This window comes from Calonectris borealis, chromosome 3 (assembly GCF_964195595.1).
Source record: "Calonectris borealis chromosome 3, bCalBor7.hap1.2, whole genome shotgun sequence".
Taxonomy (NCBI): Eukaryota; Metazoa; Chordata; class Aves; order Procellariiformes; family Procellariidae; genus Calonectris; species Calonectris borealis.
The window spans coordinates 124,320,488-124,335,269 of record NC_134314.1 but is presented as its reverse complement, the minus strand read 5'-3'; the positions used below and the strand labels follow the sequence as shown (position 1 = coordinate 124,335,269).

Below are 14,782 nucleotides of genomic sequence, written 5' to 3'. Positions count from 1 at the left end.
AAGAAAGGTTTTATACTTGAATACTTACTTTGAAAATATTGTGACTTACTCCAATGAAAGTTGCCCTTTTGAATAATTGTCATTTTACTTGTTCTTGGGCTGCAGCAGCTATTTACAAGACACACGCGTTCTGGGTGGGAATACAGGGGAGGACTTTTTAATCCAAGCTGGAATTTTTGAAGTATGGCAGAATAAAGCCATTAGCTTTCGTAACTTGAAAATTATTTTGGAGTGTATATATATATAATATATCCAAGGAAGAGTGGTTGTAGCTTAGCACAAATATCAGGAAAAAGTGAAGTATGAGAAGCACTGATTCAAATAGAGGAAAAAAGACAACAGAGTGAAGTTGGTCATCACTAAAATAAACTCTGGTGAAACTATAAAGTGGTAATGGGGAAAAAAAAAAGAACTTCTGCACCTGAAGCACTGATACTGACCATAGGTGTCGATAAATAAAAATCCCGTGTTTTGAATCCTGCTGCTAAATGTCTTACATCCCACTTGTGAAAGGATAGAGTCTGATGGGGCAAGAGAGTGGCACTACCCCTGGCCGGGGTATCTGTGCTTCAGGAGGGTTCGTCGGCCCAGATGAAACTGGGCTGTTGAGGGTTACTTGAAGTTGGAGCAAGTGGGGGGCATGGGAGTGGGACTTATGTTTGTCTCCCAGGACGGGCACTTTTAAAGAATGGGAGGCTCTGACCTGTTGCCTTGGGTTGAAGTCAGTGAAGACCTGTGAAAAGTCGGGAGAGGCTGGAGTGAGAATTGGTTGGAGAAATCAGTTGTGATAAACCTGCATCTCACAGTGGGGAAAGATTCAAGGGACTGAGGTTGATAGGAAGTTGTGCTGCTGGGTTGTGTCAGGTTGGAGTGTCCCCGGTCACTGACCCTCAGGGAAGTCAAATCCTGTCACTGGCAGGTCTTCTTCTGCTGAGCTTTGTGACTTTCTAGTTAGGCGTTGCAGTGATTATGAGTTGCGATGTTATAAAGGGTAGTTAGACGTATCCTCTCAAAATCTCATTTTAAATGATGTCCTGTTGCTTTGGACTAACTCACAGTTAAGCTGGAACAATCTTTATTTTCAGTTGCAGTATCTTTTTTGTCCTGCTCCTCTAGAGCTAATCTTCAAGACTATATAAATTGCTATTCACAAATCTCTTATTTTGCTCCACTTTGTTTCTGTTTCTGGTAATACCAAAGACCCCAGTCAAGGTCTCTTAGAGCTATGTACAAAAACAAGGGAGTATACGATCTCTGCCCCAGTTTGGAATAATGAGTCAAAGACTGAAGGTTCCTGCTCACTTCAAATGAAGTTAAAGTATCATCTGCGCCTGTTTGCTAGACGTTCCAGAAAATGCAAGAAAAAACAGGCCGGAAATAAATATGAAAAACGTAAGTCCAAAGAAAGAAAGGCCTGAACTACCAGAATGCGAAAATAAAAGAGATTTTCAAAGTGAAAGGTGATGCCATCCTGGCTTCTCCATTTGCATTTCACTTCTGTCGTGAGTTTGAGTCGTGGGGCTCAGCCAAGCTCAGCAGCTCAGGACGGGCACGGCAGGAATTTGCAACCAGCATCTGTCCAGTGACGGTGTCATTCCCAGCACTGGTGTAGGGAAAAGGACAAACTTGCACAAAAGGCTGCAAGCCCGTAGTGGTGAGGACGGCGCAGGCCACCTTACGGACATACAAAATGAAGGCTCTTATGGCATCAGATAACACAAATTTACTGTAATAAAAACATTACTTTACTATATGCTGAAAGGTTGTTCCAAAACAACAAAATGTTTGAGTTAATTTCTCAGGCTAAATGTTGTAGATGGTAAAGACAACACAAAGATCTAGGTCTTTAACGAAGAACCAGAACTCAACTCTGTAGCTTTTATTTCCATTAATACTGGAAACATTAAAAAAAACCAAACAAACAACAGAACAGAGACTCTTTTACATCATATAGTACCTTTCATTCTCCGAGATCTGGGGGCATTTTACATATTGTATCTATACAGCAGTATACAGCAGCAGAAACACGCAGCGACTGGAACATAAACCTATGGGTCTCTGAATAGGAAGTATTTGATTGGGAAAAACGCCTCCCCTCACACAAATATCTCTTTGAATTTTAATGGCAAGCTCAAAGCTGCTGAAGAACTGGGATTCCTCGCATCTCTTATTGTTTTTGTAGCAGAAATTAGCACCCAAGAGTACACTTGAAAAATGTCTGCATAACTGTCTGCTGCTCGTGGGTGGGATTTCAGTTTTTCAAGTCTCAGCAACATATGCATGGAATTGTTTCATTACTTGGCTCTTCGCCTCTATATGAGGTAAATCATCAGCCTGCTAAATCTGTAGATGGGACTGAGCAATCATCTCTGCTTAAAATCAATTGTGAAGCAAATGCTAATGTGCTCCCCCCTTCTGTGGGTTCCTGGTGTACTGCAAGCTCCTCACTGCCTGTAAATTGGTATTGTGGTAGCACTCAGGAGCCTCAGTTGTGGAAAACATCACACAAAATCAGAACAAAACAATTATCCCTGCCCTAAGGATCCTGCTCTGTCCTTTTTTACAATTAATCTTGTTTCTTTTTCCTGAACTGAAGGTGTGTTGAGCAGTTGCAGTCACCGGAGTTATTTAATGGAGTTAGATCTGCACAGCACCTTGCCACTGAGCCTGAGGAGACCTTTCTCTCACTCCTGCCAGTAATACTCTCTTTTTGGATAATACCTTTATATGGACATTAGAAGAAATTGAAACCCCAACTTCACTAATGTGAATAAAAGCAGAGTCTATATTGCTTGGCTAGATGCATCATGGATCACGGCTCTCAGCGGACTGTATCCATGAGAGATACTAGAGGCAGACAGCTGGTAAGGCAGCTTCTCACTGTGTGAAATGTGTGTTAGTAGATTTGTAGGTGATTATAAAAACAACTTTTCAAGGTTAGTGTCCAGGTTTGCTGCAGCTTAGCACATGAAAAAGAGTCCAAAGGCTTTTTTCTGTTTGATTACCTTCATTATTAGTTTTTCTTTTTTTGTGTTTTTCTCTCCCTTAGAAACATAAGGGCTATGAAGTCTGATGTTTCATAGTTTTGCTGAAGGACATTTTGAGTGTCTCACGAAAACATACCAAGGTGATAGAGACAGTTGAGCTCTGAATGTGTAGAACAATCACCTAGAGCTAATTAGTGGTTTGTAGTTTTAACGGATAATCAAATGCTGGGTTCTTATAAGAGACTAGATGTGTACCATATTGCTCACTCTGAGGCTTTTTACATGCCTTACACAGACATACAGACAAAATAATTGTGGAAATAAGAAAGAGTCCGCTTGCTGCAGACAGAGCAGCAAAGACAGACTTGTAGCTGGGTTTTGTTTTAAAGCTGGTGCACGAATTACCTGGAATTCCCTGACTTGCTGTCTGGCTTGACCCTGCTTTGTTCAAAGCAGTCACGCAAATGTGGTAAGTGGTGTATGGTAATAGATTATACAGAGTGTACTGCCTTGCTGTGGAATAAATATTGTCCAGGACAAACTGTCTGTCCTCGTTGCCTTGGGCATGAAGCTTCAGCTCATAGGTGTGAACAACTGAATTTGGGGCGCACCAGCGTATCTGGGCAGAGCTGTCTGTAACTTCAGACACCTCTCTGAGCCTCGGTGGATCTGGAACCTCATCTTCCCTCGACATGCCAGGGCATAAACATTGGGATGCACTCTGAAGTTCACTGCACGGCTTCTGAAGGTGTCTGCAAGGGTTGTAGTCACAGGAAATGTATGCCAGTTGCACTGGGGTTTTCGTTGACTGTTCATCATAATCGTAGTCATCTACATAGTGTATCAGTGATCTGGTGGATGCAGGCTCCGACCGAGCATTGGTCCTTGTGGAGTTCAGCTGTGGTAGGCTCGTTTGTGCCCTACCTTCCCCAGCGTGAGTGGCAAAGGAGTGGATATAATGGTCAGTGGCATCGGGGTTTCCTGTTGCTCTAGTGGAATAATCACTAGTGGGCTGGTTGAATGGGCCTTCCTGGGGAAACGTCGCATCAGTTGTTCTGAGCTCTCTCTTTAGCTGATCTGTTTCAGTTTGACTCGTGGAGCCATAATCCCAGGAGTGACTATAGAGCTCTTTGAGAAAACCTGGGGAGGTGGTTACGGACGCGAAGGAAAGGGGATGGCTCGTGGATTCGGAAACTGTCTCCTCCTCGTGGGAGGAACTGTTGGCCTTTGTCAGCATCAGCTCAGTTGGGTCGGCTGCAGTTGTGCTCGTTACACTCCTCTGAATTTGGGAGCTGGTATAAGTGTCTTTGGTTAGAGGAGCAGAGTCTGTTGTTGTTACTACACTAGTTGCATCATAACTGGTAAGGTTGAAAGCGTTGTTTTCGGGAGAGGGTGCGTTTGAATCGGGCAGTGTAACGTTTCTCTCAGACTGGTTTCTCTCAGACTGGCATTTATCGTAGAGCTCTAGCAGTGAAAAAGATGTTGAAGGTCTGTCCCAATCTTCCTGGGATGTGTTGCAAAAAGTCTCCCAAGCCCTGCAGAGGGGACAAGTTAGAATAGACAAGCTCCATAAGAACATTACAGGTTCCTGTAAGGCTGCTTGGATTGGAATTGGCAACTTATTGTCCCAAAACAGTCTTTATATTACAGAAGACATGACACCTAAACCAAAGCTAGGTTGTCTTAATGATAGTCCTGTGCTTGGCAGATGGCAGCTGACTGGCTTTTTTGTTTTGTAAGGTGCAGGAATATCTTTTGCCCGAGAAGAAGCATCCTTTGCTACAAGGACTGTGAACCTTAGCAAGAGTGTCAGGGTTCAAGGCAACTTGTCATAAAGGGTCAGACTTTAATGCCACACTAGGAGGGGAACACATGCAGAGAGATGTAATAGGATCCTTAAGCTGGTTTAGGCAGCTGGAGCTGTGCTGACACGGGATGTGCTTTTAAATGACGGAGCTCGAGTTCTTTCTTTACTCAGACATTGCATATTTTTGTAAAGAATGCAACTGCTAAGCCCATCCTGGTGAGAAACAATCTAATTTTAACAATCTACTTCCCTGCTCTCTCCACCTCGGAAGACAAATCTTCTTGGTGGCCTTTCAAAAGGAAGACAGATGATACATATGCAAATTACTTCTTTTAACTACAGCTTATTGTCATTAGTCTGTAAAACTGTAGGAGACCATGGAAACAATAGGTGACAAACGGGGCTATTTGCAAGGGGTTTTGTTGGCTGCCTGTGCTGATGTAGGCTTTGGGAATGCAAGGACAAAGAGGAAATAATTTGCTAAATATCTTGCAAAGTCTTCCAGTTCTTGCTCTCAGTGATGGCCCATCAAAGGCCACCAAGCCACCTCATTTTTTATCTCCAGCTAATAGAGAAATATGAAGCGAAATAAAGAAAATAAGCTCTTCTGAAATAGAATCCACAGCTAATAACACTTTCTACTGTTCTGCATGTGCCCATTGCATTTGTCCACATTCAAGTATAATTCAGCCATGCTTTGCCCCTGAAGGGGACTTTATTTTGCATTTCTACCTCTTGTGGAAGGCAAGAGCACACAAGGAATTTGGATAACTTAGATGGCAGTGAATGTTTGGTCCCCAAATAACTTACACATTTAAGTTGTGTTTGAAGAGCATTACTTTATCTCCTTGAACTCACTTACTTTTGCAGCACAACTTTCTTGGGCGTGGAGAGCAGCCAGGAGAGCTGGCAGTCGCATAACAGAGGATTTCCATACAAGTTGATGATGATGCTATCCGATGAATCGGTATTCCAAGGATTAAAGGAACTCAGGTTACAGCTACAAGATGACAAACGCAATAATTAGCAAATGCTGAGCTACCTTCCAAGGACTGGAGTGTGCTTAGTATTCCAGAGTGTGTAAGACACAAAGCAATATTCCCAATTCCCTTGGAAGTAGCCAGATACCAACACCACCATCCTGCACTTTAAAGTCCGGGCTAATACCTGCCCATCTCTCTAATTTGCACAGAGTAGCTGCTGTGTGTTTAAAGCACAACAAAAGCATCGTAAGGGTTTAACACCTTTAGAGATGGCAGCTGGAAGGGAAAGGACCTAGTATTTGGCAAGAGTCTTCTGTGAAAGATGATCTCCTCTCTGCCGTCATGCATTCAGCTACACTTCTATACTCTACCATTTCTCTAGCTTCTTTCTCAGTCTGCTTGTAATGGCTTGACTTTCTCTATGCCAATCATCCTCTTCATGTTAATTACCTCTTTCATAATATAGACTCACCTACTAAAGTCAAATGACTAATACAGGAAGACCTTGCTTGCCTTTACTGTTAAGCTGTCCTAGCTGCAGAAAGAGTGTGATAATGTGACCTCCCTGCAGTCTGAGTGCTCAGAAGATGCTCTCTTTTGTCTATGACTTTAACTGCTACTCTTTTGGTTTTTAAGTTTGGGTCGTGATTTTTAGCACTTTGAACTGGTATTTCTGCAGGTACTGCAAAGTGCTGTGTAAATTCAGTGTGGCAATCTAGTGGGGGATGGAATCTGTTAGGCTTTTTCTGCTTAAATGGGTTTATTTTCCTAAAACTGGTTCATGGAGCACAGCCAGTGCTCTAGTGTTTGTTTTCTGATATGCTTATAATCTGGGCTTATATTATAGAAATCTTTTAAGGTGATTTCCAAATCTTTTCCTTTATGCTGACTGTTCTGTGTGCAGTTTACCTACTCTTATTGTGATAAATCACTTTCAGACTTCTGTTTCCTTTAGTATTTCTACAGGTGTGTGACGTACCAAGTAAATCACACTGAGGTGTTACCTCTAGAATAAGGGCTAAACCATTGCTTTCACTAATGCTGAACAAGGAACTATATTAATCTCTCACACTAAAAGTGGGAGGGACAGGATTTTTGACTGCTTCCAAGGTGCAGATTTTAGGAAACTGTCATTCATCCTTTGTAGAGCAAGGAATCCTCAGTGACCCGCTTGTCCTCTGGTGAGACATTGCCATTGTAGATGTTGGAAGCATGGTCTGTATCGCAAGTGGGCTTCAGTGGGTCTACGCTAATCTTAACAGCGCTAGATGAATTCATCCATTGGACTGGGAGATAAGGCAGAAGAGTGGGAGCACGATAGATGCGATCTCAAGCAACCAGTAACTGTGCTATGAGACTCATGCCACCTCTTTGGGCTGTATGAGCTCTTCTGCTGTATCAGGTCTACATTGCAGGCTTTACGCGGCACATCTGAGTATAAGACAGCGCGTTTCTCTATGGCACGCAAGCCCATACCTCCTTCCTAAATATTTGATAACAAGCAAACCCTGCATAAAAATCAGCTCCCAGGCACTATGGTGCTGTGAGGCAAAGGCAATGTTACGTGAGGAAGAAAAAAACCAAAACAACTCACTTCTCAAACGAGAGATGGCTCAAATGAGGAGCACCATCAAACATCTCTGTCCTCACGAAACCCAGTGAGTGGGAGTCTTGACAGTTCAGCTCTCGGAGACCAGGCATGGACTTGAGGAAGTCAGTATCGAGGCTTCTTAATCGTGGCATCTTTGTCAGGTGAAGTGATCTGAGGTTGGGCAAGTCTCTGGTCCACTCTGGTTGAACTGAAGCAGAAAAAAGATTTATATGTGTTGCCTAAATAGAGCATTCCTATGGATTTCTGTCTAGAAAAAAGTTTTGAATTCATAGAGATATAAAATATCTTTGTGGTCTTCTGCAGCTCTTCTCTTTGAGAAAGGAGTAGAACAAAAATCAATACACCAGTGTATGAACACCCAATCACATTTTTGTAATATTACCTGCTGTTGTAGGGCAGAGGAAAAGAAGGGAAGATAGAAGGGCAATAAAGCTGATGATAAATATGGAATAACTTTCCTATTAGGTGAGATTAAATGAACAAGGACTTCTCTGCTCAGAGAAGTGGTGGGTGGGGGGAGATTAGAGAGGTCTACAAAGTCCTGACTGGTGTGAGAAAGGCAAATAACATCTTATTTCTCCTGGCACAGGAAAAAGAGCCGAAAGGCATGAAACTGAAAGAATAGGTCTTATACAAAAGTGCGGTTCCATCCCAGGACTTAATTGTGTAACTCACTGCTACAAGAGAGATGAGGCAAATTCATGGAGGAAGTTTGGTGGTGTATCTTAAATGTGAATTGAGGTGAAACCTTTGGCTTGAGGAGTCCCTAACGTCCTGGCTCTGCCCCAGGCCGAGAGCAGCCGGGCAAGGCATCTAACATCTGTCCCTCTCAGCTCCTCAGTTATAAAGTGAGGCTGGCAGGGAAGGCAGACAAAAGAAAAAATGCCCTGTAAATTGCTCAGGGAAGGGATTGTCTCCCTCTGCGGAAGTATTTGGCCGGTTGTGGTTGACACAAAAAGCCTCTCCCTGTGCTACTTCAATACAGTGGTATAAAGCAGAGTGTAATTGTGAGGATAGACAAAGAAAGATTTCAGCAGTGTGTCTGGAAAGAGAAATGAATTTCCTCCTGCGTGTCCCAAAGCTAATCTCAGGGCTGACAGTGGAATTAGGATAGAGGTGGGGGACTACGGTGGGACAAATAGTCCTGTTTGGTGGTGCTTGTTCTCTGCCCTTCTTTCGGGAGGCTGGTCTGCATGAGGGTTTCCCCCCAGCAGTTGCATCACAGCTGGAGAGTGCATTGTACACTTGGACCAGCTGTTTGCAGCTTTCAGCGTGGGGTGTTCCCCCTCCACCCTGGGCTCAGCCAGGATGGGAGCCATCGTCCCATCAGGCTTCTGCTCCCCCCAGCCTGACCAAGCCCCATGTTTACAGTGGGAAATCCAGAAACTTACTTTTCTCAAGAAAGGTCCCGCTCAGATCGAGCATGTTGATGGTGTTTCCAGGCCTGTGTGTGGCCTCACTGGGAGATGTGCTGATGGCAAAAGCAGACTCCCCAATTCCTCTGTTGTCACCCTGCCCGAGCAGCGTTGCAGAGAGGTTCAGGAACTGTAGCTGAGGGTAACAGGAAAAAGCCAGCGCCTGGATTTCAATCAGTGGATTTCCAGCCAGGGACAACCACCTCAAGTTAGGCAGGGCAGAGCTGTGGCATGATGGCACAGATGACAGCTTATTAAAGCTTAAGTCCAGGGAGAGGAGACTGCTGAGGGCTTCAGATCCCCATCTAACTGCCTGGAGATAGTTCTGCCTCAGTGAGAGGATGCGTAGCCGCGGGAGGTTTGCTATCTCCGTGCTGTTCACCTCTTCTAAGAGGTTGTTGCTGAGATCCAAGGTCTCCAGGGCCTCCGGAAGGCAGACGGGGAAAGCTGTCAGGCTGCTGTTGGTCAGCTGCAGGGTGATCCAGGTCCTGTTCTTCCGATCCGCACAGGACATGCTGGTGAGATTAACGTTCTCCCAAGAGTCTTCCTGAGCCAGCTGGAAAAAGGTGGTGACGTCCCTGGATGCTGCAAGCTCTGCTCTGCTCACTGGGCCCGATGCTGTGTTCCCCACCAGCAGAGAGAGGATGAGCAAGCATGAAAACATCCTTCTCCTTAGTGGCTTGCAATTAACTTGCAAGATCTGTTTAGTTTTTGTTTCAGGGAGGGGAAAACAAAACATCAGCATTAAGAGCTAAATTAAATCCCTCCAGGCAGCTACAAGCTATTTATAAGTGAAACATTTGTAAGTCCTTTCCTATCGCATCCAGACAGCGGAAGTGATAATTAATGTCTCTTCTGTAATTAAGCCTAAGTAAACATGAACCCTTGGGGACAGAAGTATCATGCGATCTTAGCCTAAGCACACCTACAGTTTTTCATGCAGAAAGCAACCGGGTTGTATCACCTGTCTGGTTCCCGGGCCAGTACCCTCAGTACCAGCCTGGCACCCAGAACAGCAGCAGCGCAGGAGGTGGGCTCCCCGGGCTCCCTGCTCGGCTGCCTCTGTGCAGTACAGGGGTATGAGGGAGTGCCAGCGCTACTCCAGTATAAAAATATCAGTTGGTACCATACTGGACAAGCTGCAGGAGAGGGATATTGCCATGTTATGGGACTTGACTTTTACACCTGATTGTGTATTGCGCTCTACAGGGCCGTCCTGCTGCATAGTGTCCAGTTTGGCCAGTCCATTGGGAAGAGTTATCTAATGGGATGATACCCAAGCAACAGGACTAGGGTCAGGTGTGACCGTGGTGTGGGATTTTTTTCTGTGAGGTTGTTTGTACAAAGCAAATGTATGGATCCAAAGGCAGTGGAGGGTTGTCAAACATTAAAGGACATAGGAGCCCAAACTGGGCTGAGCTGCAAAGGAGTGGGCAGGTAAAAGTGCCTTTCCTATGTTAGGAAGGGCTTACCTTCCTTTAGCAGAAGTTGAAACAGAAAAAGCCCAGGGCTCGCGTGGGCTCTGCCAGGGCAGTTCTGCCCCGTTCTGAGTGACAGCCACGGTGGGGACCCCAAAGGCCTCAGGCGTGGTGCGCACTCTAGCTGCTGGGGAAAGGATGTGCTGAAAATGCAGCTCCTGAACCACATTTCAGGCAAAGTGGTCAGAAACGGAGAGTGTGCTCCTGGATCAGGGCCCCAAAGGCCTGGGTACCAAGAAGCATGTTATTCAGTGTTACAGTGTTATTCTGTGCTCCCTCCTCGTCCCACCCCAGCTTTGCCTTTGTCATTTAAAAAAAAAAAAAAAAAAGAAAAGAAAAAAATTCCTAAATGACTTGTCCGAGGCTGCGCAGGTAATCTGTGTCAGAGGAAGGAATTAACCACAGCCCAAAACTAGCGCTTTTCTTACTCAGCTGTCTTTTGTGCTGCCAGGCATCATAATGATCATTCCTCATCCAAAAATATATTACAGTGTAGGGGGGTGACTGAAGCCCCATGTAGTATGAAATATCTCAGACTTATTTCAAACCTTAATAGCTACTTGCTGTTCCCTGAATGGTGCCAGGTCTTACCCAGATCGTCATCTGTTGCTGCCATCCCAGGTTTGAAGTAGGGACCAGCAAAATAGTATCATTTGGTTGCCTGTGTCCATTTTGTCATCTGGACCTGGGCAAGAGCTGAGCAGCCTCAGGGCTTCCTGGTCACCGGAGCTGCTGGATTCCCAGCACATGGCAGGGAGAGGATGGGAGAAATTGGACTGCTGGATTCCGATCTTACATTTAATCTTAGTCCCTGGCTCTAAACCGCATCCGCTTGTACGTACCTGTCCAGAAGTCCTGATGCCTCGTGCCTCCGCTCTGCGTGGCTCCGATTGCCTGGCCTTGATTTTATACACTTCGGTGACTCAGCCGAGAGCGTGAAATGCCTCTTTTCTGTTCCCAGCTTTCCCTGCTTGTGGCTCTGCCCACAAGCGCAAGCGAGGTTTGTTCCAGGCTCTCTCCCCCGCATCCAGCTTTCCCCTGCCTGGAGAGGGGGTGGCTCCAGGCAGCTTTCCCGCTCCCTTGGCCCTAGCAGGAGGTGGGTGGGAGGGCTCTTATTTCCCAACACTCAGGCAGGGCTGCTCTGTCTGTCTTTGTATAAGCAGAGGGGGGTAAAGGGAAAAGATCGGTGTCTGTAGTCCCAACTCTCACGTCTTCCCCCCCACTGACAGGGGGGAAGGGAGAGGAGTTACTGTGTTTCTTTGCTGACCGGTCACGATGATGTAAAGCTAAGGCTCTGTCTGCTGACATGGGCTTTGGTCGCTCTCTAGGTGCCAATAAAAGGCTTCAAGTGTTTTTATTTCTCTCTAAGACTCCTGCACTTGGGAATAAGTCCTGGAAATGTTCATACAGGACGAATGACTTTTCTAATGAGGCCCTTGGGAAATGTCAAAAGCGAAGCTCTCACCTGCCGCTCCTGCAGAGAGGAATTCTCTCGGCCGATGAAGAGGGCCTGCGGCATCTCATGTCGCGCATGATGAACTTGGGAGGCCCTTCCCGGTCCTGCTCTGCGTGGGTTGTGTTCTCTGTTCTGCATCTGCCGTACTGCGTGGCTTGGGAGAACTCCCATTCAGCTCCTTCTCTCATCCTTTGCTGGATAAGTAAGACTGACAATGTAAAACATCTCCCACCAAGGGACCTGCCCTGAGCTGGGTTTCTCAGCATTCCCACAATTCAAATAATGATTAGGCTGGTCAAGAGCTGAGAGTAAAGCCAGGAACTGGAAAGGGATAAATTGATAGAGATTGTTCCAAAGAAAAAGCAAAAGGGTGGTTGTTCAGTTGCTACTATAAGACAATTAATGATTAAAATTTCCAGGGAGAACAGTAGTCAGTGCTTTTCGTTTGTCAGGACAACAAAGCAGATCCATGACATGAAGGCAGCACAGACCTGTATGCTTTGGTGGTAAAGTGCAGTTAAAGGTCTTGCTTTCCCAAAAACCTTGAGTCTGCATGTACGCAGACTCATTATCTGGGTGGGGAGAGAGCCTTGAAAAACACCAGAACATCCACAGAACAAGATACCGTCTTTCAGTAGGACTCTCTGGAGCCATTGCGGTTCCCCTGGAGGCTGGGTGAAATGTACATACTGTTCCCGTGTGGAATGGCTCTAAGGCAAGACAAATAGTTTCCTAAATGAGGGGCTAATCCCACAGATTAAGCCTGGTGGAGCTGCTCTTAGGGCAGCGTGCAGGCCCTGCACGTGCGCGCTACAGGTACCTTCAGAGATCTGCACTCTCTTAGGTTCAAAGGGCAAATTGGAGCAGGTTAAAAAAATCTGAAGAATTTGGTATAATAGGAGGAAAGTCCAGCCCCTGCCAGGCGGGTGGAAAACCTGCCTTCCCTTTGGCTTTGCTGGCTGCAAAGCTCCTCTTTGAGAGAAGCCGGGGAGCGGGGAAGTGGCCTCGCTTTGCCTTGGGCAAGTACCCATGTTGTGTTTGCTGCCGTTAGTTCAGTATTTAGAGACAGTGAATTTTCCTTGGTTATTGTGTTGTTTTTAATTTCTTAAAAATCTACTCCATGAAACCTGGAGAGCCAAATGCTGCCTCATTTTTAACGTGTTCAACCTTACTGACTTCATTTTGGAGACTGAGACAAGCAGCCTTGTAAAGACTGGAAAAGCAGCCCAGCCGTTAGTTAGCAAGAGGGTGGAAGGGAGATGGAGTCTTTGCCCAGAGGCGCTTGATTTCTGAGAGGGGAGAACCTCTTGCAAGAAGCAGAGCACCCTTGGAAAATAAGCTTTTGTTATTTTTATTTTCCATCTTTGGTTCTGCTTTTTGGATGGCAGGTTTTGAAGCAGGCATTGTGTTTTCCCAGCTCTTTGCCTAGCTGCAAACTCCAACCATCTGGAATGTTACTGCTATGGTACTACGTCTCAAACAGCTGCCCAGGTACTGGTGAAGGTTTCCCAGGGCAGACAGCAGCCCTCTCTCACCAGTTTCCTTGAAATCATCTGGTAGCAGCAGGCAGAGATTTCCCCTTTGTGAGTCACTTTGGCCTGTTCTCATGTCGCTGTGTTTCTTCAGGTTGTTCTCCTTTTTTTCTACTTTAATAAGAGTTTCAGTGGCAACCTAGGGGAACGTTTAGTAAAGGCAGGCATTTTTGTCAGCCTTTTCACATGGATGATGCACAAAGAGCTGAACCAGAGGCCCCCTCCCCGGGGCTGATTCAGTGCTGCACAAAACCCCTCTGCTTGCAGGAATGCTAGGGATGAGCCCTGCATTCCTTCATGACACAGAGATAAGCATTAGCACGGGGAGAGCAGGAGAAGGCGAGGATGGTACCAGGCTGTAAAGTTTAAGAGATGAATGTTTCTCCCTGGCCGTGATCCAAGTGATGGTTAAGAATGAAACTACCCTGAAAAAATCTGGAGAATGGCTTTTAAGGCCAACAAAAGAAAAGAAGAATTTTGCAGGTCAGTTCACAGAGCAAGCACAAGCAAGACATCTTCCTACAGAGAACAGGGACAGAATGCAAGAACAGAATTATTTAGCCTGAGGTTTCAGAAAACTCTGGCGTGTGTGTGTTGTCCGCTGCAGTAACACATGCTGAAGGCAGTGGTGAATTCCCCTATGGAATTTGTTGTGAGTAAAAACAGACAGCAGCCATCTGACATCGGTAGTGTTTTACCCTGACCTGACTTTGGTTTAATTAAGCATGATGTACAGAATAGGGTTGCAGTTGAGCCAAGGTATTAGTTTCCTAAAGGTTTTTGTTTTCATCTAAACAACATTCCTGTCCAGGATTTTGTCTCTGCATTGCGAAATCTCAGGGCAGACGCCCTTGTCCTGCTTCCACTCTCTCTGTAAAACGCCTCACACATCTGGCACCGTGCAATTAATAACTTGGTTACTACAGACCACTGAGGCTATGGTCGTTAACCCCGTGTGTAAATCAGGTGATACGAACAAGAGAAAGCCAAGTCTAATCGGGTTATTGCATGAGTAAGGGAGGGTGTGGTACCCCTGCGCATTAAGGGGAATGTCTGGAGTCTGGCTGGGACACGCTCTGTGGCGTGGGGAGGGATGAAAGATGACTCGGTGCTGTGGCTGGCCCCAAGCTGGGCTGGTGCAGGTGCCAGGCAGAGCAGGCTGGTGCAGGCCTCCTCTCAGGAGCTGCCGACCATATCCAGCCTGGAATTACGGAGGTGCAGGAGTGCCTTGGGTCGTGCCTTCCCGCTCCGACCTCTCCAGGGGCTGGTGTAGGAAGCAGAGCTTGAGTCACATTCAGCACTGAAAGCAGCTGGATAAAAAAAGCTGGACAGATTCCTTTCCTAAGTGTTCCTTACCTGTCCTGGAAAAGCCTTGCAAAGTGAGTGGAGCAACGAGAAAGATAGATGATCTAAAGAAACATGGAGACAGGACAGCAGCAAGGGATCATTCCCTTAAAGCTGAAATGACAAGGGTGGGGCTTACAGCCAGCTGGGATGAGCTGGCAGAGCTCC

The 14,782-nt window shown here is 45.9% G+C and overlaps 1 protein-coding gene across 2 annotated transcripts; it reads right to left on the bottom strand.

The window, feature by feature from the left end:
• Window positions 1-1,864: 1,864 nt before the first annotated feature.
• LRRN4 (leucine rich repeat neuronal 4) lies at window positions 1,865-11,201 on the bottom strand. 2 transcript variants are annotated; one of them, XM_075148199.1, is made up of 5 exons: window positions 11,125-11,201; window positions 8,781-9,504; window positions 7,372-7,576; window positions 5,657-5,794; window positions 1,865-4,522 (listed from the first exon to the last, which is right to left on the bottom strand). In XM_075148199.1, exons 2-5 carry the CDS (start codon window positions 9,466-9,468, stop codon window positions 3,175-3,177), a joined length of 2,379 nt encoding a protein of 792 aa, XP_075004300.1. In that variant the 5' UTR covers window positions 9,469-9,504; window positions 11,125-11,201; the 3' UTR covers window positions 1,865-3,174. The 2 variants fall into 2 exon arrangements, with proteins under 2 accessions (XP_075004300.1, XP_075004299.1); XM_075148198.1 differs by lacking the exon at window positions 11,125-11,201 and having other exon boundaries at window positions 8,781-10,587.
• Between the last annotated feature and the right edge of the window lie 3,581 nt (window positions 11,202-14,782).